Source organism: Pygocentrus nattereri, chromosome 8 (assembly GCF_015220715.1).
Source record: "Pygocentrus nattereri isolate fPygNat1 chromosome 8, fPygNat1.pri, whole genome shotgun sequence".
Classification (NCBI taxonomy): domain Eukaryota; kingdom Metazoa; phylum Chordata; class Actinopteri; order Characiformes; family Serrasalmidae; genus Pygocentrus; species Pygocentrus nattereri.
Window position 1 is genome coordinate 1,226,008 of NC_051218.1, and position 24,744 is coordinate 1,250,751.

Genomic DNA, 24,744 nt, shown 5'->3' on the forward strand with positions numbered 1-24,744 from the left:
CACAGCTCTGTACTGATAAAAAGCACCGGACAGAATTAAGCCTTTTGATTAAAAGGTCATCGCTGACACTGCGTGGAGACGTCTGCGGGTTGGGAAGCTTTCTTCTCTCCGCTGAATCACAAATTGCAGTAAAAATCTGGCTCTTCTCAGCCCATTTAGCTTGTGTTTTATTGGATGAGTGAAACATAAGCTATTCACAGCACTTAAATCCAAAGCAGATAATGTTGCATCTTTGACCTTCATGAATATCTCTCCTGCCACGCTCGGGCTTTGAGACTGTTTCCCAGAGCTTTTCTCAGCCACATGTGTTTTGTCGGACTTTAATGGGCAGAGACAGCTTCCTGTTGGTTGAATGACCGGCGCACTGTAAACCCAGCAGTGGCGAATTAACTGTTTCAGCATTAAATTTACTCTTAGGAAGTGAAAGGACGGTGTTTTGACTGAGAGGGTTAGGGCTGCTGAGCTGAGCTGAGAATGCCTCATAGACCTGAACCTCACATCAGAACATCAGACTGTCCGCCCAGTTCAGCCGCTCCCCTCCAGCTCTTTCAAGTTCCATGTCGTATGTTTCAAAGGACCCATTTTGTGACAGACTTACAGCTCATACTGTATCTGGTTACTTAGCTGTGAAAACAGCCCGTTTTGAGTTTGTCATAGTTGTGATGTCACAACCATGAACACATTTATATATGTGCTCCATCCTTTCGGCCTATAGCGGTTTAGCTCTGCCCATTCCCACTGAAGCGACCGTGATACTACAGCCTATAAAAATTAGAGTGGATAAATGAAGTGGAAAAAGATTAAAGGGCCAATATCCTACATTTTTTCTTGATTTTTTTTCCCCATAAACTCCACTTATAACAGTGCATTTTCAAACTTTAGGAGTGTTTAAATGGTACATCAAATGTTTATTTCAAGAAAGTGAGGAAATGTCAGTTTTCCATGATATGGGCCCTTTAAACGTTGCGCTGTTCCTGGCAGTCAGAAGGCAAATAAATCACTGTAGCCTTCCAAAAGATCCACACATCCGAAATGAGTGGCGGACGTTAAGCCTTTCCCATCTCCTGAGTGTAAATTTAATATATATGTCATTCCCAGCCTGTTAAAATCTAGTTAATAAATTACTGAATTAACCACTCAATTAAAATTGTATAATAATAATAATAATATGGTTAAGATTAAAAATGCAAGAACAATGTAGAACATAGTGCCTTTAATAGTTAATAATAGTTAATAATAGTTAATAAACAACCCACTCATTTGCCTCTGTTATGCCCCCCCCCCCCTCCAACACCCCTGCCCCCAGCTCCTATATAAAAGCTCCAGGCTGAAGCGGCAGCAGAGCCTGAAGGATGGCCAGCTCATCTCTGATGACCATTGCAGTTGTCGTCTGTCTGGTGTACCACTCACGTACTGACCACACTGCTCTTCTCAATGGTAAGAATATACAGCACTGATCACATTCAACTGGGCTGTAGTGGAACCAGGCCTGACTGAAGGTCTCATTTCATTTGGCTACCACACTACAGTCACCTACAGATTACCTACAGATGTTCATGTTGTTAACAAACTATCAGTTAAAACTCTTCACAGATTCTAAACAGTGGGGTTAGGCTTAGGATTTGGTCCAGGGTGAGGGTTGGGTTTAGGTTTTGGGTTGAGGTTAAGGTTAGGGCTAGGTTTAGAGTTGGAAATTATAGTGAATTTAATAGATATTTAGTTGAATGTAACTTGAAAGTAAATTAAGTATCTACAAAGCATCTAAAGCGTACTATCCAGAGGGAAAATTCATCAAGTTTTCAAAATTTCTGCAAAATTACACGATTAACATGAAAACAAAGTCATTCCGAGCGGTTTGATGCTGATGTGAAATGCTGTGTTCTAGACACTCAGAGTGACGATTGTCCACAGTGGCGGTGATCGGAACCAGATGTCCAAGCATTTAATGCCTCTAAAAGCTCCCTCACAGAAAGCATGTCGCATGAAATGATTATTAATACGCTGAATAATGTCCGAGACATCTTTTTTCAGTAGCACTGAGATTTTTGGCCTAAAATGTACTTTTAAAAGTCTATTCATGATGTACGGGTAAACGCAAGGTGTGGTAAGGCAAAATAGTAACAAAGAACACACATATTTTTTCATGTTTATGACTATTTTACCGTGATAAATCTGAAGTCAGGACATCAGTCAAAAGGTACATTTTTCTGCTGGTTAATTAATCATCTCATATCAAACCACTCTCAATGACTTTGTTTACAACTGGATAATTGATGCATAAAGAAATTTGGAAAATTAGTCAAATTCTCCTTTATGAAACTTTTATTCCTAATTTTATATTATTAAGTAATTCAGCAATGTGCCTATACATACATTTCTATATATTTTGTCCATTACATCACATTACTTGTCATTTTGATATGACGGTAAGTTTGCATGTCAGAAACAGTAACTGAGATGAACTGTTTGTCATTCAGGAGCGAAGTGTGGCTCTCCACAGATAAGGACGCTTGATCGCTCTCTGAGGATCGTTGGAGGGTCAGAGGCATCTTATGGTTCTCACCCATGGCTGGCACGTACCTGTTTGGATTATATCGGGGGGCTCTGCAGTAAATACAGTAGAACGGAGTGATGTGATGTTGGGGCAGTTGTGGGCTGGAGGTTAGGGATCCAGCCTCATGACCGGAAGGTCGCCGGTTCGATCCCCAGGGCCGACAGCACATGACTGAGGTGTCCTTGAGCAAGACGCCTAACCCCCAACTGCTCCCCGGGTGCCGTGGATAGGGCTGCCCACCGCTCCGGGCAAGTGTGCTCACTGCCACCTAGTGTGTGTGTTCACTAGTGTGTATGTGGTGTTTCACTTCATGGATGGGTTAAATGGGTTTATGCTCTGCTGTGGCATTCTGTGGTTATAGATCAATAACCTCAGCTGTGTGATTTTACTCAGGTATCTCTGAGGTTCAGGGGTTCTCATTTCTGCGGAGCCGCCATCCTCGCCGACCGCTGGCTCCTGACCGCAGCTCACTGCTTCTCAGATTCCTCAGAGTAGGCTCTCCTATTTCATCCTTTCACTCTAAGAAAACAACAACAACGACAACAACAATAAATACCAACAAGAGCAACTACAAGATGACTACAACACAGCCACCAACAACAACACGACTGCTACTACTATTAATAACTGTAGTAGTAGTAAAAAGTACTAATAACAACAATAAAAGAAATAATAATACATTTTCAGCCCTTAGTTTTATCCCTTAAACTTAAACTGGACCCAATTTCTCTACATTGTGAATTAGTTTCATTGTAGTTACTGAACGATAAGCCTTAAAACGAACAACGTAGACTTTATTACTGGTCTTAAAACACAAAGAAGATTAAAGGGCCCATATCACGGCAATCAGAATTAAAAAAAAATTGATCTGCTATGTAAACACTGTTAAAGTTTCAAAGTATTCCATTCATCCAGTCCATAGGGTCCATAAACATAATTTAAGCTCCAAAAAAAAAAAAAATCAAGAATTCATTGTTTTTGTGACGTCACAAAATCAAAAGCATTTACACATATTCCTCCTACTTACAGCAGTTTAGCTCCACCCATTCTCACTGAAGTTACAAGCGTTTCAGTCTGGACTTCTTTTTGAATGTGGCACAAAACAGGGCAGCCAATCAGAACAGAGTTAATTTACATATAGCAGTCTTACAAGCAAAACAAAATTCAGGTATGAAGAGGAGTCATGTAAAAATTAATTATATATACGAGTAATAATGATTGTCAGTAACTTCCATGAACGCTCCAGTAACTCCTATAAAGCATGTCAGCTATACTGTTTCAAACGTGAGACTAAAGTGTGACCCTGTCCGTGGACTTTTAGGGGTTACCTGTCACGATTGGCCCCTCCCGGTCCTCCATGTGCTTGTGTTTACCTTTTGGTCTTGTCCATGTGCTTCCTTGTTTTGATTCTTACCTGTTCTGCCCCCTTGTTTCTAGACTCCGCCCTTGATTGTTTTCACCTGTGTCTTGTTTAACCCTCTTGTTAACCACCTGTGTCTTGTTTAACCCTCTTGCTAACCACCTGTGTCTTGTTTAACCCTCTTGTTAACCACCTGTGTCTTGTTTAACCCTCTTGTTAACCACCTGTGTCTTGTTAACCTGGTCCTGTGTTTAAGCCCTGTGTTTTCCCCTTGTAGGTTGCTGGTCTTTGTATGATATTGTATAGTGTTTGTTCTTCTGGCCTCACTTGCGTATTTAGTCTGTTTTCCTTTTCGTTACGTCTGTCCCTCCATCTCTCCGTGTTGGCTCTTTGACCCTGGACTGTTTGTTTACACCCTGATTATGGATTTGCCCCTAATAAATCTCACTTCTCTCACCCAAAAGTGCTGCTTAGTATACAAAGGATTTAATAAAGGAAACTCTTATGTGCTACTATGTGTTCTGCTCCCTGCTGGTTGCTCTGCAGGGATTTCCTGTCCAGCGTGGAGGCCGTGGTGGGCAAGCATGACCAGAGGGTGATGGACCGAGGGGAGCGGAGGTTTCGGCTGAAGAGCGTAAAGCTTCATGAGCAGTACCAACCCACCCTTCCCATGAGCTATGATATCGCTCTGCTGGAGCTTCAGGGAACCATCCAATTCAGCAAGTAGCTCACATACGCTTTAGTGTGAAAGCCTGTAATACACTCACAACATGGCCTGAGTTTATTTGCACTGTACTGCATATTTTAAACTCATATTTTGAGGTTTTTAAAAACATTTCATTAACAGGAAGAGGTGAATGTCTGAGGCTGTTTGAAGAGTTTTCAGGTATGTTTTACTAGAGGAATAAACCTCGTGAGCAAGAGCAGGGTAAACATTTGCTCAGCAGTGAGTAAACGAGTCTGACCACGCTCACAATCACAGCTCGGTTAGGCATGTCATACGCTCATCAGTGCACATCGTTGACAGGTGAAATCGTCCAGCCGGCATGTCTTCCTCTTCCCAGTGAGACCTTTCTCCCAAAGACCAGGTGTGTCGTTGCTGGATGGGGACGGACGAAAGAGAGTAAGTTGATTACAGAGGGTACCCGCATCTGGGTTGTTGAAAAACAGATGTGGTTACGGCTCAGCTGCTGGCCTTCGCTTTAAAGATAAGATACGATAAGATAAGATAATCCTGTATTAGTCCCACAGCGGGGAATTTACAGTATTACAGCAGCAGAGTAACAGAAGTGAGACACTCAGTAACAGAAACAGGAAACAGTATAAACATTATAAACATTATAAATAATAAAAATGAAAGTTAAATCTCGACTATTTACAGGAAAATAAGTCTGAGAATAAAAAAAGAGTTGCATAAGATCTGTATTGGAAAATATTATCATTCTGAATATAAGTGTATATTGTGTGTGTGTATTGTTTGTGTGTGTATTGTATGTGTGTGTATTGTTTGTGTGTATATTGTATGTGTGTATATTGTGTGTGTGTGTATTGTATGTGCGTGTATTGTGTGTGTATATTGTGTGTGTGTATATTGTGTGTGTATATTGTATGTGTGTATATTGTGTGTGTGTGTATTGTGTGTGTATATTGTATGTGTGTATATTGTGTGTGTGTATATTGTGTGTGTATGTGTATTGTGTGTGTGTATATTGTATGTGTGTATATTGTGTATATTGTGTGTGTATATTGTATGTGTGTATATTGTGTGTGTGTGTATATTGTGTGTGTGTATATTGTGTGTGTGTGTGTGTATATTGTGTGTGTATATTGTGTGTGTGTGTATTGTGTGTGTGTGTGTATTGTGTGTGTATATTGTATGTGTGTGTATTGTGTGTGTATATTGTATGTGTGTATATTGTGTGTGTGTATATTGTGTGTGTGTATATTGTGTATATTGTGTGTGTATATTGTATGTGTGTATATTGTGTGTGTGTGTATATTGTGTGTGTGTGTGTGTATATTGTATGTGTGTATATTGTGTGTGTATATTGTGTGTGTGTATATTGTATGTGTGTATATTGTGTGTGTGTATTGTATGTGTGTATATTGTGTGTGTGTACTGTGTGTGTATATTGTGTATGTGTATATTGTATGTGTGTATATTGTATGTGTGTGTATATTTTATATATTGTGTATGTGTATATTGTATGTGTGTATATTGTGTGTGTGTGTGTGTATATTGTATGTGTGTATATTGTGTGTGTGTGTGTGTATATTGTATGTGTGAATATTGTGTGTGTGTGTGTATATTGTGTATATTGTGTATGTGTATATTGTATGTGTGTGTGTGTGTATATTGTGTGTGTGTATATTGTGTATATTGTGTATGTGTATATTGTATGTGTGTGTGTGTGTGTATATTGTATGTGTGTGTGTGTGTGTATATTGTGTGTGTGTATATTGTGTATATTGTGTATGTGTATATTGTATGTGTGTGTGTGTGTGTGTGTGTGTATATTGTATGTGTATATATTGTGTGTCTATATTCATTTGGCAACCCGCACTTCTGAAGTCTGTGCTGAGTGTTTGGTGGTTTTCTATGTTCTCAGGAGGCCCCTTAACTCCAGTTCTTCATGAGGTGGAGTTGGATCTGGTGGAGTCAGCTGTGTGCCAGCACGTCCTGCAGATGCTCAGACTGGGACAAGAGCACTTCACAGTGCTGTGTGCTGGACCAGAGGAAGGAGGGAAAGACGCCTGCCAGGTACAGTCAGCTAACCTAGGCCCCCAGTGGGATACTGTAGAGCTGCCACTGTAAAGTCTTTGAGAAATGAGTAAGGGCCCTGCTGTAATGGAATCTGCGTCTTTAGGGAGAATTCAAACTGATGCTGCTCCGCTGGTTTTCAGGGGGGGTTTGGGTAAATCAGGCCCTCGATACTGAAATTGGAGGTTGATCTCCACTTTGTCTGTTTGCATGTCAGGGGGACTCGGGTGGCCCCCTCCTTTGCCCCCGGGCAGATGGACAGTGGGTGATAGCTGGAGTCACCTCTTGGGGAAAAGGGTGCGGCCGCAGCTGGATCAACAACAGGATGAAACCTCGGATTGCGCAAGGCTCACCTGCAGTGTTTACTAACGTCCCAGCATTCCTGAAGTGGCTGCTCAGAAAAGGTTTGCTTCTGTGTGGATTGGTGTCAAACGCGCTACACCGCGTGAAAACAGCAGCTGCCATTTACACTGTGTGAATACTTCATGATGAATGGGCGAATAGAAATGCTCTCATTACATTAAAGCACATTAACATTAAACGTACACTCAAAATGACAAACTGATCCATCTGTTGTAAACATGCGTCTTCCCGTCCTACAGTGGAGCCACAATCGTCATTAGAGTGACGTTTTCCAGATTAAAGTTTAGGAAACCTCACCTCCGATGATGTATCTTGAAAGTGGGAGGAACCTTTGAAAAACTTAACCTCTTATTCTCCAGGGCATGTTTTGGCTTTTCCATGTGAATTTTCACGACCAAATCGTAAGGCAAATTATTCAGAAAACTGCAAATTATTGAAAACTGCAAAACTGAAAATTATTTATTTGTTTATTTATTTTTTGTAAAATCTCCCCTCAAATTAACACAATGAGTTTTCTGATCTCCACATTTCACTACAGCTCACAATTCACTGCTGAAGGCCAAAAATCTGCGCCGCTCTTAGTGTTATTCTATAAAAGTGATGTTTCCAGAGCAGATCACTGAAGAGACGCCGTCTGTTTATAGTTTAGAGCCCAGATTTGGGGAAAAACGGGTCGACTTTCAGTAGAAAAACAAACTGAGTTCAGCTTCTTTTATTATAAGGGTTTAAAATGACGTCACCGTCTATTAGACTGGAGAGAAGAGCTACAGCCTCACACGACACCCAGCTTCTGAATGGAGCTTAGGAGATATACAGTACTGTGTGAAAGTCTTGGCACCCAAGACACATTTTCTAAATCTGTTTATTTGCTGAGAAAAGTGTTAATATTTGAATAAACAAAATTTATAGAATATTAATTAATAAATATTTTATATATAAAATAAATTATATATATAAAATAACCAGTGATTATCTGGACGTCAGTGTGTTTGTTGACCCATCTCCAAGCCTCTCCTCCTCGAGGAAGTCCAGTATTATATGTAGTTAAAAAGCAGCTCCTGGTTTGACCAATCAGTGCTCAGTAAATTGAGCTCATGATGTCATTGATGATATTAACGAGTCTCTGTGGCGGCTGTGAAGGTGTCCAGGAAAAATATGGCCCCAAGAAATTCTCGTTACTGTTTATAGTTTTTCTGTTTATTGGAATTATGAATATGACTTTATTCTAATGTATATTGTGATAAACTCACTGCTGAGGTCAATCGTTTAAAACTTTGCTTAGATGCCTAAAACCTTCACACAGCGCTGTTATAAAAAGCAGTTATGAAGTTATGAAGAATATGACGAAGTGCATTTTGGAGCCACCAGCGATCCCAAGGAGTTAAAGAGGCGATGCAGACTGAGGGAACAGTCGTCAGCCAGTGAACGCAGGAGGAAGATATCTGCTGAGATGTCTAATGTTAGGAAGTTGAGTTATTGCAGCTGTATAACTGTAGTAACTGTAGTAAATCATCACAATGGACAGAATAGATAACTAAAACAGCACAAAGACGGCTGGTCAAACGAAGAGGACAGCAAGATAAAAGCTAAAGGTAACAAATTGTCTGTCTAACTGAACACATGACCTCAGTTTGGCTTCGTTTCTCTGACTGAAAGGATAAAAGCTTGCCTCTGCTGTCCTTTTTGTGCTGAATAAAGATAGAATCACTGCTTTCTCTACAGACACAATAGTGCATAACATGAAAAACTACATATTAAAATCATCCCTAATAAAAATGGATACATCTTAGGATGGAACACCCATGTTTTGATTTCGAAAAAGCTAAAAAACTTTTTTATACAACAGTTTTGCTTTCTTATATATTCAGTTTGAAACACTTTCCACAATCCGAACATGTGGGTTAAAGCTGTCACCTCTGATGTGGCTTATTGCAGGAACAGCAGGCTCCCAGTGCAGTGTGGGAGATGGAGTTCTACCAGGCTCTGGGGTCATCATCCGAAACCCAGCTCATCCTGGCCTGAACTACAGCAATAATGAGTAAGTCATTAGAGCAGCGTCGCGCTCATCTGCCATTCGTTTATGAGCAGCAGGAGGAGGATATATTTTATCCACGTCTGAATTTGGTGGGTGTTTATTATGGAGAGAAGACTTTTTTATCGCAGAAAGAAAAAATATATAAACCTTTACACGTTTGCCATGTAAGGACAGGGCGATGCGGCAACGACAGAATATCACAATATCCAAGAAGATTGCGTTTCGATATTTCGTGCCACATTTAAAAAAACGCCATCAACAACTGAGAGTGCAATGATTTTCACACGCCGCTCTAAATCAGGGAAACAGGTCTGTTTACGCTCTCTTTAGTAATGAAACGAGTTTGACTGCCCCTGGAGGCTTCGTTGATTTTCTGAGGGAAAATAAATAAACACATTCTCTACTCTGGCATTCTCGGTAAATTTAGCACTAATTTCTACTTTAGTATGATTGTTAATTATAACAAAAACACAGGTATTTTCTCTGTAGAGGACACGTTCACTTATTTTCACTAAGAATCTACACAACATAAAATCTGAGGGCATATACAGTAAACAAGGCAGTCAACCCAGGCAAGTTGCACCTGATTTACTCTGTTAAATCAACAAGATCCAATGTAGTGTGTACTATGTACCCCTTAGATTAGTAGTTCTGAACTGCAGTACTGATAGTTTGGTAGTTACTGGTAGTTTCAGAAATGACCGGAGCTGGAAATGTTGTTGTTTTTGGGCAGGGTGTGTTCCTGGTCCGTCAGTGTGCCAGAAGGCAAGAGCATTCTTCTGGAATTCCTAGAGTTTGACCTGGAGAACGACTCTCTGTGCTACAGTGACCACCTCACTGTGTTCGCTGATGAAAGCATGCCTCTAGGTGAGGGTGATGCCAGTGTGCCAACAGAGACATCACCTTAGCTTTTCAAACTTCTGCAGGTCTTTACCTGCTCCAACACCGGATTCAACTTTAACTGATGAGTTAAATTGGATCATTAGAACAAGGAAACAGTTCATCTGGTGTTCCAGCATGATTTGCTGCTCTGAGACAGCATGGCTCTGTACTGTAAACAAGCTGTTGACTATATAGACTCACCAGCCACTTTATTAGGAACAGTCCAGTTGCTTGTTAACACAAATAGCTAATCAGCCAATCACACGGCCGCAGCTCACTGCATTGAGGCCTGTAGAGGTGGTCAAGACAACCTGCTGAAGTGCAGACCGAGCATCAGAACGGGGAAGAAAGGGGATTTAAGGGGCTTTGAATGTGGCGTGGTTGTTGGTGCCAGACGGGCTGGTCTGAGTATTTCAGAAACTGCTGATCTGCTGGGATTTTCACGCTCAACCATCTCTAGGGTTTACAGAGAACGGTCCGAAAAAGAGGAAACATCCAGTGAGCGGTCAGTTGCGTGGACGAAAATGCCTTGTTGATGTGAGAGGTCAGAGGAGAATGGGCAGACTGGTTCCAGATGATAGAAAGGCAACAGGAACTCAAATAACCAACCAGAATCTCTGAGGAACGTTTCCAACACCTTGTTGAAAGTCTGACATGAAGAATTAAAGCAGTTCTGAAGGTAAAAGGGGGTCCAACCTTGAACCTGTGAGTGTAAGTACACTGTATGACAGTGAGTGTATATACATATACATTTATGGGTGCTCTTCAGCAGTGCCTCATACTTATGGACCCTCAACCTCTTAAATGGCCAGGGCCTCCAGGTCAGCCCAAAGTTTTATGACACACTTCTATAGCGTAAGAGTAGCTCAACCAGTTTGCACTGAACTCCCTGTTACTCAATAAGAAGCCTTAGTATGTAGGAAGCCTCGAATTTTAGCAGGTTAAATGGGTCGGACTCACTTGTGGGCCCAAACTCTTGTTACACAATTGTATAATTTAAAAAAGTGTATGTTTTAGGCCATGTAGTCACTGAATAATAAGCTTGGATGTAATAAGTCTGGGTTTTCAAGGGTTTAATAAACCAAAAGCAAGTCCAGATGACATCTTCAATAAATTCTGGCGGATTGTGTGACGGTAGGACGGCAGAGACGTTTGGGAACTTGTGCCGGAGTTCTGTCAGCTTTATGCTCGAAGGCCAAACCCCTCCTGCCGTTTCAGTAGCAGCTTTAACACCGTGCCCTGGGCCCCATCATTTCCCCTCAGGAAATGAAATCATTGCGAAATCACACAGAAATCATTGTGAACTGACACGTTTCCCTTTTCTCTCACAAAAATAATGACAGAAAAAGTGTGTGAGCCACAGCTCTAAACTACTTTATGACACTTACAGGGGAATTCCACCATAATATATTAGAATTTCGGAGTGGTCCGATGTGGAATGTTCTGTTCCAGAAAAGTTTACCAAGTCAGAACTTTTCACAGTGGTGGTGATAGGAACCAGACGTCTGAAGAGTATAATGCCGCTAAGAGCTCCCTCTCAGAATGTTTTTGCAAAGTTGGCAAAGTTTGCATGGCTGGCTGATGAGCACAGTGAGGCTCACCGGCTGAGGGTGAGTACAATCCATTATGTGAATTCTATTAAATAATCTGTTCCTCACTGTCCCCTCCTCCCCCTCTGAGCCAGGGGTGGCCAACCCACGTGTACGTGTGCGGCTCTTCTATTTACAATTAAATATATATATATATATATATATATATATATATATATATATATAGCTGCTGTCGGAAGAAAACCTTGTATCTCCAAAATGGTAAATTTACAGGAGAAAGAAAAAACCTACTTTACTTTTAGTGTAATGTAAAGAGTAACAGGCGTTTCACATTATGGCAAAAACTGAAAAACATCAAAAATGGAGATTGCTTCTGACAACAGCGATATATATATATATATATATATATATATATATATATATATATACACACACATATATATATATATATATATATATATATATATATATATATATTTTGGGCACACTTGTAGCATACGTTGTGTATTTGAGTCACTGCTTGAATATTTTCCGCTCTGGAAGAAGCCAAAGTCTGGGGGCAGTCGTGGGCTGGAGGTCAGGGAACTGGCCCTGTGACCGGAAGGTTGCCGGTTCAATCCCCAGCACCAACAGTCCATGACTGAGGTGTCCTTGAGCAAGACACCTGACCCCCAACTGCTCCCCGGGCACTGTGGATAGGGCTGCCCACTGCCCCCTAGTGTGTGTGTCTTCACTAGTGTGTGTATGTGTTGTTTCACTTGACAGTCGGGGAAATGTAAAGCCAAAGAAAATATGAAGATGAACCCAGAACCTTCTCACCAGACCGGGAGGATTTGTATTTTTTATTGAGCGGAAAGGGAAGCTGTTCTGTTTGACATGCCAAACGTCGTTATCCAATTTTAAAGCTTCCAATCTTCAGTGCCACTTCACCTCACTGCACGCCAGAACTTTGAGGACAGATTCCCTGATCTACAGCTGAGAAGGCCACAAATTACATTCCTTGTTAACCCTTTTGCTGCTGATTCAGACTGTTTGAAAGCCCCATCAGTGATAGATGAAGCTGCATCTCAAATGGAGATGACTGAACTTTTTGAAGATAACACACTCAGGTCTGTTCTGAGTGAGGGAACTCTGGAATTTTGGAAAATCGTGTCTGAGGAGAGGTATTCCAATGTAAAACAAGCTGCAATTCCCATAAACACTCTCCTAACCCTTGTGGAAAGCCTTCCCAGAAGAGCTAAAACTGTTATAGCTGCAAAGGGTGGGCCGACATCATATTAAACCCTATGGATTAAGAATGGGATGTCACTCAAGTTCATAAATAGAATATATGAGTTGTGTACTTACACTCACAGGTTCAAGGTTGGACCCCCTTTTGCCTTCAGAACTGCTTTAATTCTTCATGTCAGACTTTCAACAAGGTGTTGGAAACGTTCCTCAGAGATTCTGGTTGGTTATTTGAGTTCCTGCTGCCTTTCTATCATCTGGAACCAGTCTGCCCATCCTCCTCTGACCTCTCACATCAACAAGGCATTTTTGTCCACACAACTGACCGCTCACTGGATATTTCCTCTTTTTCGGACCGTTCTCTGTAAACCCTAGAGATGGTTGTGTGTGAAAATCCCAGCAGATCAGCAGTTTCTGAAATACTCAGACCAGCCCGTCTGGCACCAACAACCACGCCACGTTCAAAGACCCTTAAATCCCCTTTCTTCCCCGTTCTGATGCTCGGTCTGCACTTCAGCAAGTCGTCTTGACCACCTCTACACGCCTAAATGCAGTGAGCTGCGGCCGCGTGATTGGCTGATGAGCTGTTTGTGTAACTGAACAGGTGTACCTAATAAAGTGGCTGGTGAGTGTATATGAGAACAAGACTGTTTATCAGTGTATCAGTTTTCTTCCTGCTGTTCCCCACGCAGGCCGTTTCTGTGGCAGTGTGCCCCCTCCTCCGCTGCTCATCCACTCCAGCACTTCCATGATCCAGTTCGTGTCTGATTTCAGCATAACCGGGTCTGGCTTCTCCGTCCAGTTCCGAGCCGTGGGGGCTGACTACACTTTGGGTGAGCAGAAGTGACGGTTCAAACTGGTCTGACCACAGCAAAGCTACTTCTCATTACGGCTTGTGGAAAAAAATGGGCGACAGGGCAGGTCAGTCGCCTCCTGGTGTTTAACAAAGCCTGCTTGACGGCTCAGTGACAGTGATAAACAGTGACTTCACAGAAGGTTGGGGCTTCATTCCTAACCTTGTGTAGGTGGTCATGACAGACATACGACATTTTTATATGTGAAACTGCACCTGGAACTGTGAAATATGTGCACTGCATGCATGTGTGTGCACGCACTTGAAACCGGTGTTTAACCTTTTGATATTCACAGCTTTGTCAGAGATTTGTCAGAGTTAAGTTTCACAGCTTAGTAATAAACAAATGATTTTGCATTGATTTCCTTGTAGTTACTGATCAAGAGACCTTTGAAAAAAATGAATGCATTGAATTTGCTTTGTTTTAAAAGTCCTAATTGTTTCTACATTAACAAAACATATTGCAGCAACAAAATATCCAGTTTACTCGCTTTTAGAAATAATGTAATGGGTTTTGTCCATGTGGCCTTCATTCAGGTCAATTCAGCGCATCACGTTTTACAGCGTATGAGAATACAAAGGAGCTTAAAGGAAAAGTTTGGGGGAAATTCTAATTGCTCAAATTTTCCGCTTATCAAACAGGTAGTTGAGCAGCCAGGACATTTTTGATGTCCAAATTTAGTTTTTTTATTTTTTATTTTATTTAGTTGTGGTTTTGTGCAGTATAAGTCTAATGCTGCTAACAAACAATAGAAGCCAATAGTCACCCAAATCTTTTCCATAAATACATCCCCAAAACTTCTCCCACCCCAGTCAAGCCAAATTCAGGTCTAAAAAGGGCATTAAGACAGGTCAATCAATCAATCAATCAATCAATCAATCAATCAATCAATCAATCTTTACTTAAACTTGGAGTACATTGAGGGAAACCATCATTTACGATGTAGCCGAGCCAGTATGGGAAACAGAGACGGGAAAAGCTGTATTATAAAAACATATCAAATGATTAAACAAGTAATAATAATCATGATTGTAAATTTAACGATAAAAAAAAACATTAAAATTGCAACAATATAATGACTTAATAAATAGCAGATCAAATAAGGATAAAATAAATAAAAGAAAAGTTAATGAAATGAATAAGGTAATAAAATCAATAACTTGGCAGTAGCTAAGAATTAAAATGGGCAATTAAAATAAATAAAAATAATAATTAAAGTGTAAGAATAACTAAAACATTCCAAAATTCCAATTTGTTGATGTGGTCACTGTCTTCGCTTACGTTCAGCTACACAGTGACGTTTTACGGTCTATTGGAAGTCATGCTGCATCCTAAAACACACAGACGGGGGAGCGTGACCTCAAAGAAGACCTGGATTGGTTTAAGCAGAGACGTTTTTGGGGATGTATTTACAGACAAAAACTGGGTGACTATTGACTTCTAGTGTTTATTTGCAACGTTAGTCTCTAAAGAAGACACCAGACATGGTAAACAAAGCCACAGGTGCATACACAGAGAGATAAACATCCAAACAGTCTCTCATTTTCCTGTCCCTGTATCCCCACATTTCCGTCACATGATCTCATCTCTGGTCTTAATGAGCTTCATGCTGGTAGCCCAACCGGTCTTACTGGAGTGTGTTTCATCAGCAGGCTGGCGGAGTGTGTTTAGCTCTCAGGACAGGTGTATGTGCTTGTTTGTGTGTGTGGGGGGGCCCTGGGTCCCCTAAGAGTTTGTCATATATTGTCCCTCTATGCTGCCGGAGCTCAGCTGGGCCCCTTGAGGACCCCTCAGAGGGGGTGTGTCCATAACAACCGGACCGCCAAGAGACAGACACAGAAGAGTTTATAATCGGGTTACAATTACAATCCGTTTGATTCGTACAAAATGTACAACAAATTTGGTCCAGGCGCCAGCACAGATTAAAAACAGCACAATAAACGGTCAGGCATGACGTTCTGACCACCTCCTCGTTTCTCCGCTCACTGTCCACTTTATCAGCTCCACTTACTGTATAGCTGCACTCTGTAGTTCTACAGTTGCAGACTGTAGTCCATCTGTTTCTCTGATACTCTGTTACCCTGTTCTTCAGTGGTCAGGACCCCCATGGACCCTCACAGAGCAGGTACTGTTTGGGTGGTGGGTCATTCTCAGCACTGCAGTGACACTGACGTGGTGGTGGTGCGTTAGTGTGTGTTGTGCTGGTCTGAGTGGATCAGACACAGCAGTGTCTGATTGTGATTGTGCTTTCAGTTCACCTTTTATCTACTTATCAAAGATATATTATACTATCTATATGTTATACAAAATTATATAGAAGCATAATTGGCTTAAACTGGCGAGTGTGCAGAAAAAGTAAAGTATATTTGGCCTATATTTGTACTTATACATATACCTGTATACACACACACACTTGTATGTGCCTATTTGTACTTGTGGCCTGTACATCTTATTCATATGATAGAAATATAAAATATGTAATATAAAAATATACTTTATTAATATACTAGTATATATATATATATATATATATATATACACACTAAGTTCATTAGAGTATATTTCACAGTATAGTTGAAGTACAAAGTAAACCTCAGATGTAAACTAGTTTTGTTCTTAAAGTTTACTACTTTTACACATAGAAATATTAAAAATACATTTTTATAAACTAAAAAGTGGGTCAATTTAGTCCCAAAAAGTGTTACAATACTACAATTATAAGTGTACTTCTAGAACTTTGATGTAAGTATACTTACCACATATAATATACTTGGAAAACATACTTGAACTTTACTTAAACTTGAAATTTACTGAATAAAATGAAGATGTAAGTACACGTTTTGTTCTAAGGCCTGCCATTCAAATGGCTATTAAGTACATGTTATTTGTTCTTCATGGAGCTATTTCTGCTGAGATTAGATGGAAGATAATCCAGTTGCATAAGGCAGAGGAAATGCAAAAAAACTGAAAATAAATAAGAAATGAGGAGTTTTCAAAACAAATTATAATTAGCTGCAGAGAAAATTAGACTCCTAACAACCACCTGGAAGACCTGGTAGACACCAAAACTGTCCCAATCATGTACACAGCCCTTAAAGCTTTGATCTTTGAGACAGAGGAGAAAATCAAGCTGCTTCAGATCTGAATTTCTGTCCTTCCTTCCACTGTGAGAAAACCACTCAGCGCCGTGGGTCTGAAAGGACGTGTAGCTGCCCAAGAAACTCTTACTGAGAAAAGGAGACGGACACATCAAACACAGAAGCTGAACAATGGACTGACCGCCCCAGAGTCCAGACCCAAACATCACTGACTGTGTTTGGGATTATTTGGATTGTGGGAAGCAAAAAAACTTTAAACTAACTTCTAAGACTGAACTTTGGAGGTGAGGCAAATATTCCTGCAGATTTCTTTGAAAAGCTGAAAGCAAGTCTCCTGTAAAGAATAGAAGCTGCAATAAATGGACACGAAATACTGAAAAATATCATATTTAGCTAAATAGCTGCTTTTCCCTGAAGCTGAAAAAGGAATTTCTACTTCAATTCATTTTGAGTGACTATTGAATTAATGAAAAGTGTCCCCTGACTTCTGCACACTTAGACGCATACTGTTATGAAGTTACAGTATATACAGCTAAAGGTTTGAGCCGTATAAAGTCTATTATAACCATTTATATTATAAGCATCAGCAGACAGGGTTAAAGCACCAGTGCTGTCGTTCTCCTCCACATGACCCCTGGCCGATGGAAACACGATACGGCTGCCGGAACGAAGCCGTGTTTGTGTTTCAGGGAAGCCGGCATTGTCCGCAGGGAGATTAGACTGTATGAGGGTGTCTATGGGTGTGTGTGTGTTGTGTTCAAGCATGCTTGGCTCCACCAGTGCCTCCCTTTTGTGTTTGCTCAGGGCCGGGCTGCGGCACGGTGGCACGGTTTGAATCCCCGGGGGTCCTGCAGAGCCCTAACTACCCCCAGCACTATGGCAACGGTGCCCAGTGCCGCTGGATCATCCACGCCCCGCGGGGTCACGTCGTCAAGGTAATGAAATCTGCGGCCTGCCCTGGCCCGGCCCGTTCAGCTCCTCGCTGGAAGCCGCCTCATGAATGCATTAATCGGCTGTTTGAATATGCAGCGAGAGTGGAGTCTCTCTCCTGATCGGTTTCACTGCCAGAGACAACACGATACTCACTTACGTTAAAACCACGTCACAGCAATTCACCCAGTGAACGGCAGCCCACCAGCTGTAATTATTACAGTCTAAACACTAAACTAAATGATATTCTGGACCTTTTCTCTTCTGATCAGCTGACACCAATACCGATCTGATACTGTCTTTTCTTTCAAAGCTACTAAACATTTTTAAAATCACTTTATTCAAAGCGGAAGTCGACCAATTGTCCAAAATTTACACACACACACACACACAAAAAAGTCATTCAAAATGGTTTGATGTGAAATAATGAAAGAATGCACTGCAAACAAACTCAACTGCAAACTAAATTTCTAAACTGTGGTAGTGATAGAAACCATGGGGTCGTGTTGTCTACGCGAATGTTTACCCATATTTACTATCCTTACCAAGTGAACCTACATGTGTCTTTTGAGTGTGATGTGTAACGTTCGTGCTAATAATAATAATAACGATAGTTTAATAATAATCATTTTTATTTATATAAAATTTCTTTGGAAGCACTGACCAATTTTACTTGCACACAAGTAAAGTTGACCTCCCCATTTATCCCATCCATGCACTGAATTGCACACACTAGGGGGCAGTGCGCACACTTGCCGGGAGAGGTGGGCGGCCCCATCGTGGGTGCCTGGGAAGCAGTGGGGAGTTAGGTGCCTTGCTCAAGGGCAGTTCAGTCATGTCCTGACTGAAGCTGCCGAGACTTGTATGCTAACCTCCAGCCCACGACTTCCCCTTATAAGGCGCTCTTATGCCTCACAGTGCCCTGCATGTCACTCTCTGCTATGAATATTGTTGAAAAAGTTTTAGGACAATATCTTTTCAAAACGTTCATCTCACAGTGTTTCCAGCATTGGACAGTGTGTCCATAACCATAACCTTCTGTGAAGGAGCTTTAAGAGGCATTAAATTCTTCAGATGTCTGGTTCCTGTCACCACCACGGTGAACAATTCTGACTTGGCAGGCTTCCCTAGAAAAGTGCACTGCATCTTAAACCACTCTGAATAAGCCTGGATGATCTTAATCTTTTAAATCATGTAGAGATAAAAAATATATATATATATAAGATTGACAGCTACAAGTACTATAACTACTCAAACTCTCTACTACACCACAGGGTAAGTTCATAGTTCAAAGTCCCTTAAATCCCCTTTCTTCCCCGTTCTGATGCTCGGTCTGCACTGCAGCAAGTTGTCTGGACCACCTCTACAAGCCTAAATGCAGTGAGTTGTGGCCGTGTGATTGGCTGATTAGCTATTTGTGTTAACAAGCAATTGAACAGGTACCTAATAAATACCTAATTGTACCTAATAAAGTGGCCGGTGAGTGTAATTCCACACTTTTCCTCACTCGCAGAACTAAACACTGGTTTAGTGGTAGTTATTGAATTATGTATTGTGGTCTCCAAACAGCACATCTTACATTTCGTAACTGAATAATGAGTCGTGAAGTTAAGGCCTTAGTGTGTTGCAAACTGTTGGGTTGCTATAAAGGTCATAAGTGGGTCATTAGTGTTGGCACACATACAGAATATGTCCACCAATCATCTGCGTTCCTAATAAGAACAACAGTACTGTATTTGTGATGTCAGTGGTTTTTGATGTGGCATGACTAAGCAGGTGTTTCAGTTCCGTGGGCCAACACACCAGCGTATGGGGATCTAAGGCATCGTGGAATGATGTTCCTCTCTTTCTTTGCAGCTTGAGCTTGTTGACTTTGACCTGGAGCACTCTGAGGGGTGTGAGTACGACTCGCTGGCTGCGTTCGGGGACACTGAAGCAAGAGAGGAAATCGGTAAGCTGACGGAAGTCCTCCCTGAAAAACACCACTCGCTGCTCAGTTTGCTGACGACAGTCATTTCCAACATGTGAACAGTTCATTCTTTTGAAGCTTTCTCATAACGTTTGTGTTGCTGCTACAGGCCGATTGATAAATTTCAAATCATCTTTTACAGTTAAAGCTCATAAAATACCACACTGAACATAACTCACTGAATCCTCTCTGCTGTGTTAAAGTGGGTCAACACGTTCTTCAAGGATTCTTTAGTAAAGGAAATGGGTCTACACTGATCAGGCATAACATTACACTCACTGGCCACTTTATTAGGTACACCTTGCTAGTAAAAGGCTGGACCCCCTTTTGCCTTCAGAACTGCTTTAATTCTTCGTGTCAGACTTTCAACAAGGTGCTGGAAACGTTCCTCAGAGATTCTGGTTGGTTATTTGAGTTCCTGTTGTCTTTCTATCATCTGGAACCAGTCTGCCCATTCTCCTCTGACCTCTCACATCAGCAAGGCGTTTTCGTCCACGCAACTGACCGCTCACTGGATATTTCCTCTTTTTTGGACCGTTCTCTGTAAACCCTAGAGATGGTTGTGTGTGAAAATCCCAGCAGATCAGCAGTTTCTGAAATACTCAGACCAGCCCGTCTGGCACCAACAACCACGCCACGTTCAAAGCCCCTTAAATCCCCTTTCTTCCCCGTTCTGATGCTCGGTCTGCACTTCAGCAGGTCGTCTTGACCACCTCTACAGGCCTAAATGCAGTGAGCTGCGGCCGTGAGATTGGCTGATTAGCTATTGGTGTTAACAAGCAATGTACCTAATAAAGTGGCCGGTGAGTGTATGTCTGTTTCTACTGTCCACTTTATCATCTCCACTGACCGTATAGCTGCATTCTGTAGTTCTACAGTTACAGACTGTAGTCCATCTGTTTCTCTGATACTCTGTTACCCTGTTCTTCAGTGGTCAGGAGTGAGGGTCCATGGGGGTTCTGACCACTGAAGAACAGGGTTAAAGGGGTCATAATGTTATGCCTGATTGGTGTATGTGAAACCAGGAAATGCTGGAATCGTTCTTTGCATGGTTAAACGGTTCTCAACGGAGAACCTGTTGTTTATGGCCTACTTTTAAAAATGCTTCTATCCAGATCCAACAAGGGTTCCTCATAGAATTTCAGTGGTAGACAGAACTTTTTTCTTACTTTAGTTTCGCTGGACCTATGAAGTAAATGTCAAAGTCTATAGTTTGTTAACTACATTAGCTTCATAACTCCAGCATAACTAAAAAAAAACAAAACGCAAACACTCAGCATGTCTTTTCTCTACTTTTCGAATGAGGGGTAAAACTGTGTAGATGTGATTTGTGATCCATTTCTTTGAGTAGTTTTTGATCTGCTCCTTTCTGCATAATTAATAAATGGTTATAAGATGTAATATAATGTATAAGATGTTCACAGTGGTGGTGATAGGAACCAGAAGTCTGAAGAGTTTTATGTGTCTAATAACTTCCTCATGAAATTGTTATAAATAATTGCTTGATGGGGGCAGTCGTGGGCTGGAGGTCAGGGATCCAGCCTCGTGACCGGAAGGTCGCCGGTTCGATCCCCAGAGCCGACAGTCCATGACTGATGTGCCCTTGAGCAAGACACCTAACCCCCAACTGCTCCCCGGGCGCTGCGGATTGGGCTGCCCACCGCTCCGGGCAAGTGTGCTCACTGCCCCCTAGTATGTGTGTGCTCACTAGTGTGTATGTGGTGTTTCACTTCACGGATGGGTTAAATGAGGAGGTGAAATTTCTCTGTTTGTGGGACTAATAAGGGTCACTTAATTAATTGATATTATACATAATAATACATATACATATTATACATACATATAATACATGGCTAAAAGGTACATGCAGGGCGTTGTGAGGCAAAATTGTGCCAAAAGAAGGTTTTTTTCCCCACAATTTACAACAATATTACAACCATCAACATTACATCTAAAAACTTCCTATTAGATATGAAACTATTTGTCATTGTAGTTGGCACAAAACCTTATAGGCCCAAAATGGAAACTTTACAGAAGCAATAAAAGTTAATTTAACTTAATTCAAGACTTTTTTCCAAGTAATTTTGGACTGATTAATTTTAACACAAAGGGTTGCTTGAGTTGCATGAAAAAGGAGATACAAGGTTTACGCACACCAGCAATGTTATATAGGTTCACTGGCGGTCTTGGATAGTAAGTGAAATGGCTACAGGTAGACATCATCATCCCTGGTTCCTGTCATCACCACTGCAAGGAGGTCAGTAAGTTTCTCTGTGATGCGCAATTTCATGTCAAACTGCTCTGAATGTTTTACGTCTCAACCTGTGGTTTATGTAGAAATTTTGGAAAATTGATGGAATTCCCCTTTCAGCCTTTTTTCAGGATTACTCTAACTTTACTTTTACTTTCAACTAAACTAACAGTGCTTTTACGTTAGCGTGGGTCTAAGCTGCTCTACTCTCCTCTGAAAGTAGCACCTGCTTCAGCTCGTGAGGGTCTTGCTGATGAGCTGATGAGTTAAACGAGTCTGATCAGAGCAGGGAAGCTGCACTGTGACCTTTCAGTGAAGCTCTGCCCTGCAGTATCATTTGACATGAAATTGCACGGTTGCATGATGGGTAATGTGGATCTCTGCTGTGCGTCTGTGTGGTTAAAGTGGTGCTGTGTGGTCGCGGCGTCCCTCCCCCCGTATTGAGCTACAGTCGTGTGATGCTGGTGCAGTTCCGCAGTGACAGCAGTGTGTCTGCCCGCGGCTTCAATGCGACACTCTCATTTATCAGCAAAACAGGTGAGAACATCAACAGACAACAAACACACACGGCCACAGTGCTCGTATTACACTGAAAACACTAACACACACACACACACACACCACTGTTCAGAAGTTTGGAATCACTTGTCATATTAATCTTTTCAGTTACTTCATTCAATAATAACACACTCTCACCGGCCACTTTATTAGGCACTTTATTGCTAGTAAAAGGCTGGACCCCCTTTTGCCTTCAGAACTGTCTTAATTCTTCATGTCAGACTTTCAACAAGGTGTTGGAAACGTTCCTCAGAGATTCTGGTTGGTTATTTGAGTTCCTGTTGTCTTTCTATCATCTGGAACCAGTCTGCCCGTTCTCCTCTGACCTCTCACATCAACAAGGCATTTTCGTCCACACGACTGACCGCTCACTGGATGTTTCCTCTTTTTCGGACCGTTCTCTGTAAACCCTAGAGATGGTTGAGCGTGAAAATCCCAGCAGATCAGCAGTTTCTGAAATACTCAGACCAGCCCGTCTGGCACCAACAACCACGCCACGTTCAAAGCCCCTTAAATCCCCTTTCTTCCCCGTTCTGATGCTCGGTCTGCACTTCAGCAGGTCGTCTTGACCACCTCTACATGCCTAAATGCATTGAGTTGCCGTGTGATTGGCTGATTAGCTGTTTGTGTTAACAAGCAACTGAACCTAATAAAGTGGCTGGTGAGTGTATACGGTAAATGTTTTATTCAGTTGATCAAGTTTTAATGAACAGCGAGATCTATATCGCTGCTGTCGGGAGAAAATCTCAAATCTCCATTTTTGTTGTTTTTCTGTTTTTGACATAATTTGAAAATACCTGTTGCTCTTAATACTATGTGTAAATTTTATGAGGCATGGACCAAAAGAAACGGCCTAAAGTGACTTTGAAACAATTCTGGTTCCATTGACTTACATTTAAAGTAAAGCAGGTTTTTTCCTTCTCCTGTAAAGTTATCGTTTTGGAGATACAAGGTTTTCTTCCGACAGCAGCAATACGCTGTAACGATCTGAGGGAAATTCCCAGGGCCTTCTAGGCCTTGAGAGAAGACCTCATTCAGGAACTAAAAAATGCATTTCTGTCATTTTTAGTTCACTTTTATGTAATAGAATCACGCTTGTATTTATTGACTATTCATGGTTCATTGTTCAGTTTTGTCCGGAAACTAATTGTTGCATTCTTGAAGTGCCCTGCAGAAGTCTGGCCAATCGGGAATTGATTTCTTCTATGAATTTATGTTGATGTAGCTAAATGAGCTCTCCTATTGGTCTCTGGAGGACTTCAGGAGCTGAAAAGAAGGCCTGATGTGTTAGATTATCCATCAGCATAATTAGGAAGTGGCGGAGGAATCATGTTTTGATTAATAATAGGTGGGGCCAAATTTCGTACTGTAGGTCTTGTTGACATTTTAGATACGTCACTGACTGTGAACATGAGTTATAGTCTAACCAGGTTTCAGTCAGTTGTTAGAAGCAGAGAACATTACGGGCAACACTATGCCAGGATTTCTTCACTGTGAAACTGCTTGGAGGTAAAATAAATGTTTGCAGGTCTGTCTTTTTACGTGGCTGTCGTTCCCAAACGCTTCCACTTTGTTATAATCCCACTGACAGTGGACTGTGGAATATTTAGTAGTGAGGAAATTTCACGACTGGACTTGCTGCACAGGTGGCGTCCGATCACGGCACCACGCTGGAATTCACTGAGCTCCTGAGAGCGACCCATTCTTTCACTAATGTCTGTAGAAGCAGTCTGCAGGCCTAGGGGCTCGGCTTTATACACCTGTGGCCATGGAAGTGACTGGAACACCTGGATTCAGTGATTTGGGTGTGTGAGTGAAGACTTTTGGCAGCATAGGGCACTTGCAATAAGCCTGACTTCATCTTAATGAAAACATCGATTCTAAACGTTTGACCCATCAGTCTTCAGGGACGGGAGTGTGACAGTCCATTGAAATGCATCATCGCTGACGTGCTGTATGTTGTCTATGTATCCACAGATTTCTGAGGTGGAGATTATAGAGAGAGCAGATTACGCAGGGCATCTCAGTGGGGAATTCAGCAGAGCCTGTCTGATGGGTTTTGTGCACTAATGAAGCTGCAGATCAAGCCTCTTCACCTCTCTGCTGTTATTCACTGATATTCGGAAAGCTGAGGGCTCCTGGATCCCCATCTGAGCATTTGCTCACCAAAATTTACCAAGTTTACCTGTACTCTTAAAAATAATGGTTCTTCAAGGGTTCTTTAGTAAAAAAATGGTACTATTTAGAATTAAAGAACGCTTGAAGGTTATCAGATTGTTGGAGACTGTGTTGTGCATGGTTCTATGTAGAACCTTTTTGGAAAAGGGTTATGCTGTCAAGCTTGCAACAGTA

At 41.5% G+C, this 24,744-nt stretch overlaps 1 protein-coding gene across 1 annotated transcript; it reads left to right on the top strand.

Annotated features, from left to right (window-relative positions):
- Positions 1-1,355: 1,355 nt before the first annotated feature.
- Positions 1,356-24,744, top strand: LOC108410564 (ovochymase-2). The gene is made up of 14 exons (XM_037540704.1): positions 1,356-1,437; positions 2,478-2,572; positions 2,948-3,045; positions 4,461-4,633; positions 4,942-5,037; positions 6,524-6,675; positions 6,893-7,079; positions 8,974-9,076; positions 9,807-9,940; positions 13,425-13,565; positions 17,489-17,619; positions 19,472-19,565; positions 22,240-22,371; positions 24,370-24,744. Exons 1-14 carry the CDS (start codon positions 1,371-1,373, stop codon positions 24,375-24,377), a joined length of 1,611 nt encoding a protein of 536 aa, XP_037396601.1. The 5' UTR covers positions 1,356-1,370; the 3' UTR covers positions 24,378-24,744.